Genomic DNA, 5,785 nt, shown 5'->3' with positions numbered 1-5,785 from the left:
TTAATTTAAATTTATATTTTCTCCCCAAAGTTTTGTTTACACTTAACATATTGAAAAATGAAATTTTATTTTCTTTTTATCTTAAAACATTTTAAAACATATTTGCTGTTAATCATTTAATGGTCCGTGTTTGTAAACTCCAAGAAATTTATATTAATGAATTTGTTCATTAATTTTGGATTCATCATCTTATTTCTAGTTGAGTTTTTGAAGTAAATCTGTTAATACCGCAGAAATAAAAAGATATTTTTCCGCAAAACCCAAACGATATCAAAAAATCTATTTTTTTAAAAATAAGTTTTCGGTGCCAAAAATTTAATGAGTTTTTTAAGAAAGTAATTCTCAAGTCCAGGTATTGAAAGCATTAAAATACCTGACATATTTTGAGCTAAATAAGCTTCAGAGGGTGTTGAAACCATTCTTAAAATGATATATCTTAAGGTATGTAATCCAATTAAAATAAACAAGATTCAAGTTGGCTATAAAAATTGCCTTTAATTCCCTCCACTACAAAACAATTTTTAGTAAAAAATGTAAAAATAGTTTTTATGTTTTCATTGGCGATCAAAGAAAAATATACTTTTCACAACAATAGTGGAATCATATTGATCTATAGCCAATGCTGTTTAAGTAATAAAAATTGTGACGCTTCCGCGATTGTAAATAAAGTTGTGTTGCTTTATCAAATCCAGGTTTGTATTTTGCTGTGTGCGATTGTTAGTTGTGCAGGATGTTGAGTTAAAATCAAAGCTTTAAATGTTTTTTTTGTTTTTTGTTCTTTTTTTTTCGTTTTTGTTTTTTTGTTTTAATATATATATATATATTAAAACAAAAAAACATATATATATATATATATATATATATATATATATATATATATATATATATATATATATATATATATATATATATATATATATATATATATGGAGATTTGAAGCGAGACAGTAGCAGTTTATTTATTATTTATAATTCAAAATAGATAAAGCTTTTAAACTTGCCAAATGCATAATGTAATCAGAAAGCTAAAAATGAAGTTAAAGAGAAAAAAAATTTAGGTTTAAAAAAGTTTACAAAAAAGACAAGTTTTACGTTAGCATCGCTAATTTCATTTCTTAATTATTGACAATCGTTAATAATGATTATTGTAATTTTTTTATGTTAAACGTTCTTCTAGGATCCTCTAAAAATTCAATTTCAAAATAAAACTTCCCTTAAACTTTTAGATCATTGTTTGAAATAATCAAAAATGTCTTTATTATTTAAAATATTATTCTAAAATTTTAGGTAAAGTTTTATTTTGTTTTAAATTTTATTTTTCAAATAAGTTTTTATTCTAGTTTATGACAGGAAATTTTAAAAAAAAATTCCTTTTCAAATTTCTTTTTTTATTTCTGATAAATATATAAGCTCATAAATAAATATATTTGTTTATAAATATATTTAATTAAAAATATAAGCTCATAAGTATTTATAAAGTAAAAAAAAATCAAGTAAAGGTATTGTATTTACAAAAACCAAATTTTAAATAAGTGAGAAAATCTTTTTCACGATCCCAAAAAAAATTATAGAGGTAAGGAGAGTGGAAATATCATTAAGAGTTTGCAGCAATAACCTGTACTTATTTTTCACATACCACTAGGTATATGAATATACTCCCTCCTATCGATATTTACGAGGGAGGGGAAGTCCCTTGCGGGTTTCTAAAATAGTGTTTTCATTAATTACTGACATACTGATGATGTTTTATTGCAACCTGAACTCGATGATATTTTTGAAAACCAAACCGCAGCATTTACAAAAGATTTCCAGAGCTTAGGCTGTCTAAAGGACATCATTACTTCTTTATGTCATTTACAAAGCCACGTCCCAAATGTCTTTTTGTAAATTAAATTTTGCATTTCTTTATTAATTTTTGGTTTCGTAAAAGAATTTTTTTGCTTTTTATAATTTTCTACTACTTACTATTTTTCTGCAAATAATGGGTTGTAATCATTTAATAAATCTTTTGGCATATGATTTTTTTTACCACAAGAAATGAGGCGGATTTTCCATCAAATAGCTCTCCATACTAGTTCCATTATATTTTCTTTTTTCATCAACAAGTTAACTTGAAATTGAAATTCTAGAATTCTATGTTCAAAAAAGAAGCCATTGCATTCATTGAATATTTGAACAATTTCCAATTCCATTTTTGTTTAACCATTTCTTGAATAACAGAAGCATCAACTCTTTTTTATTTAATAAAATAAATGTAAAACAAGTTTCTTAAAAGGAATTTAAAAAACCTTTATTATTTAAGCTAGAACAATTTTAAATGAATAAAGGAGTTTCTCATAAGTATACTGTTGAACCATCCGTTATGTCGAAATATCTCCTTTGCATATCGTGGAATTTGGACACTTCATTAATACTTTGTACATCCGGACACTTTATTAGCCATTTTACAAGCTTAATACTTTTGATTATCGTATATTTAAAATGGTTTTTTGAACTCTGTTGCGCAGATTACTTTAATAGTTTTAAAATAAAACCATTATTTTATGTTTTTCTCCATCGTTATCCCGTTCTATTGATTTTGTTAACAAAAACATATCAAGTTTCTTTTGTCAATGAAAACTTTCAACAAAATGTTGATATATAGCATTATATCTCTTTAGTTTTCTACTGACTGGTGTTAAAAAGCCATCGTTATAAAAGAGGTATCAGAAATTTTACTCTAAGCTCATTTACCTTAAAGAAACTAAAAGCTGAGTAAATTTGTCAGCTCCCATCATGCTTCAATATCTGTTGTTGAAGGTCCTTTTCGTCGGAGCGTTTTTAGATAAAAGTGAATGTCTAGATTGTTCAAACGTAAATACTGTAGTTTACACGTGGATAACAGGTGAAAAAAATTTATTTAAAGCCTCGTTTACTCCTTAAATTTCCAACACCTCAACAACTTTTTAACAAATTTAAAAAAAACAACCTCGTGCTCTGTTTTTTAAGTGATAAAGTTCAAACAGGTATCAGAAGCAGAATTCTCTTATGAAGTTTAAAGCAGAACACTCTTAAGAAATTTAAAACTCTTAAAAAAAATAACACTCTTTACTTAAAAACGACCAATATTTTTTCATGACGTCTTTTGACGTCTTTTGATTTTTTTTTGATTAGCAAAAGTATTTTTTAAAATATTTTTTCCTAACCTTTTTTGTTGTGTTGCAGGTCATAACGGTGAATTGAGGTTTACTAGACCGTCAACTAACCCAAGTACAGCCATAATCACAATAGAATTTGCTTCAGCATTGACACAACCATTAAATATTTATCAATGTAGATTTGATGTGCAAAATGTTTTAAATTCAAAAATTTGGCAATTCACAAATGACTACGAACCGTGGTGTTTAAATGGTGGCAAGTACTATACTGGTTACACAGTGCATTATAACGAGGGAGGGAATAGAGACATAGTATCATTTAAAATTGATGGTGTTGAACAGTGTGGATCTAGTTCCGTCCTAATATCCACCCAGACCCCTACTACCACAACCACTCCTACTACAACTACCACCACTACCACGAAAAAAATTCTTACTACTTCCACTGCCTCCAGCTCTAGTACTAGCACTGTTCCTCGTACAACAACCACTACTTCTACTCCTACAACCACCAAAAATCAAGGCAGCTCTAGTACTAGCACTGTTCCTCGTACAACAACCACTACTTCTACTCCTACAACCACCAAAAATCAAGGCAGCTCTAGTACTAGCACTGTTCCTCGTACAACAACCACTACTTCTACTCCTGCAACCACCAAAAATCAAGGCAGCTCTAGTACTAGCACTGTTTCTCGTACAACTACCACTACTTCCACTCCTACAACCACCAAGATTCAAGGCAACTCATGCGTTCCAAAATATGATTACAAAGATGCATTGACAAAATCTTTAATGTTTTATAAGGCCCAACGCTCAGGTGTCCTCCCCGCTACTCAATCTGACTACGTATCATGGAGGAGAGCTGCTTTTACAAGCGATGGAGTTTCAGTAATGAAAGATCTCACGGGAGGTTATTATGATGCTGGCGATTATGTAAAATTCAATTTTCCTGGAGCCTTTGCAATTACTTTACTTGCTTGGGGTATGATTGAGTTTCCAGAAGGATACCAGTATGCTGGTAAATACACAGAAGGGTTGGCAACATTGAAATGGGCAACCGACTTTTTTATTAAGTGTCATACAGGTTAGTTTTGTTATATTCACAACTTTGTTAACAACAATGACGGTAAAAGTAACAATAACAATAAAAAATGAAAAAAAGTAAAATATATGTTTTGTAATTAATATACTTAGGTAATAATGAGTTTTGGGGTCAAGTTGGAAATGGACAGCAAGACCATCAAAATTGGGGTCGTGCTGATGATTTAGACGATACTCCAAGACCATGCTATAAGTTGGATACAAGTAATCCTGGATCTGATCTTGTTGGCGAAGTTGTAGCAGCATTATCTGCATCCGCTATTGCCTTTAAAAGCACCAACAGTGTGTACAGTGATGAACTGCTGACGCACGCAAAGCAGTTATACACCTTTGCAAACCAATACCGTGGAAGATATTCAGATTCAATTTCAGATGCTGCAAGTTTTTATAGATCTAGCGGTTATATTGACGAGCTTTCCTGGGCTGCAGCCTGGTTATATAAGGCAACTGGAATATCTCAGTACTTAACAGAGGCTGAGAGTCATTTTGCCCTTATGCCACTCTACGCTGGAGAGTTTTCTTGGGATGACAAAAGCCGAGGGGTTTTAATACTTCTCTCAAACATGGCTACCACTTCTAGTTTCAACTACAAAAGTAATGCAAAAGGCTTTTGCGATAGTATGGTTACCAAAGCAACTACTCCAGCTGGTATGGTGTTTATTAGCGAATGGGGATCCACTCGTCACGCAGCTAACATTGCGTATGTGTGTATGGTGTTATCAAAGTACCGTAGCGAGTTGAACTACAATACGTTTGGTCGAAAACAAATTCATACAATCTTGGGAGATGATGGTCGTAGTTATGTCATTGGATTTGGTACAAATCCACCCACCCAGCCTCACCATCGCGAATCTTCATGCCCAAATCGACCTGCAAGCTGTGGTTGGAACGAATTTGGCTCACCAAGTGCTAATCCTCAGATTCTATATGGAGGTTTAGTCGGAGGGCCAGTTTCTCTTAGTGGATACTATGAAGATAAGCGAAGTAATTATATGACAAATGAAGTTGCTGTTGACTACAACGCCGGTTATCAATCAGCTTTAGCTGCGTTGCTTTCAATGCAAGCTAGGGGTGTGTGCGTTTAAACATATGAATCATTGTTTTCATTGGTTTTAACATTAAAATTTTAAGATGATAGATTTGTCTGCTCTTACTAGTGAACTACCGAAATCAAAATTTTGTCTGAGACCAAAGCACTTTTTATTTAGTTCAGTAAAACTGTAACCAAAACCGTGGCCGGAATTTGAGTGAAAAAAATCAAAACATAAAAAAACTAAACCTTAAACAAATGTTTATATGAATGTGTAGACTGCTACCGAGACAGAATTTTCAATTTCCACCATATATATATATATATATATATATATATATATATATATATATATATATATATATATATATATATATATATATATATATATATATATATATATATATATATTTCAATTAAAAACCGCGCGAATTAATTCGTGCGGTTTTTAATTGAAAATTGAAGTTTTATTTCAAAAACTAAATGGATGAATACATTAATGAAAATAGTGTCCATC

The 5,785-nt window shown here is 30.7% G+C and overlaps 1 protein-coding gene across 2 annotated transcripts; it reads left to right on the top strand.

Moving 5' to 3' along the window:
* Positions 1 to 2,598: 2,598 nt before the first annotated feature.
* LOC145186641 (uncharacterized) lies at positions 2,599 to 5,527 on the top strand. Of its 2 annotated transcripts, none has more exons than XM_090096354.1 (3): positions 2,599 to 2,702; positions 3,205 to 4,221; positions 4,332 to 5,527. In XM_090096354.1, exons 2-3 carry the CDS (start codon positions 3,930 to 3,932, stop codon positions 5,321 to 5,323), a joined length of 1,284 nt encoding a protein of 427 aa, XP_089952480.1. In that variant the 5' UTR covers positions 2,599 to 2,702; positions 3,205 to 3,929; the 3' UTR covers positions 5,324 to 5,527. The 2 variants fall into 2 exon arrangements, with proteins under 2 accessions (XP_089952480.1, XP_089952479.1); XM_090096353.1 differs by having other exon boundaries at positions 2,644 to 2,884; positions 4,332 to 5,422.
* The last annotated feature ends 258 nt before the right edge of the window (positions 5,528 to 5,785 follow it).

Source organism: Hydra viridissima, unplaced genomic scaffold (assembly GCF_058129835.1).
Source record: "Hydra viridissima isolate aposymbiotic clone 2 unplaced genomic scaffold, HvirCarnegie_v1 scaffold_8, whole genome shotgun sequence".
NCBI lineage: Eukaryota > Metazoa > Cnidaria > Hydrozoa > Anthoathecata > Hydridae > Hydra > Hydra viridissima.
Note: the sequence above shows the minus strand (reverse complement) of the source record. Positions and strands in the feature narration are given on the sequence as shown.

What these genes read in the sequence shown, in the direction of transcription:
- LOC145186641 (XM_090096353.1), top strand. Translation starts at nt 2,776, where the DNA reads ATGCTTCAATATCTGTTGTTGAAGGTCCTTTTCGTCGGAGCGTTTTTA. An exon ending in AGTTTACACGTGGATAACAG is followed by an intron (nt 2,885 to 3,204) that starts GTGAAAAAAATT and finishes GTTGTGTTGCAG; the next exon opens with GTCATAACGGTGAATTGAGG. An exon ending in TTTTATTAAGTGTCATACAG is followed by an intron (nt 4,222 to 4,331) that starts GTTAGTTTTGTT and finishes TAATATACTTAG; the next exon opens with GTAATAATGAGTTTTGGGGT.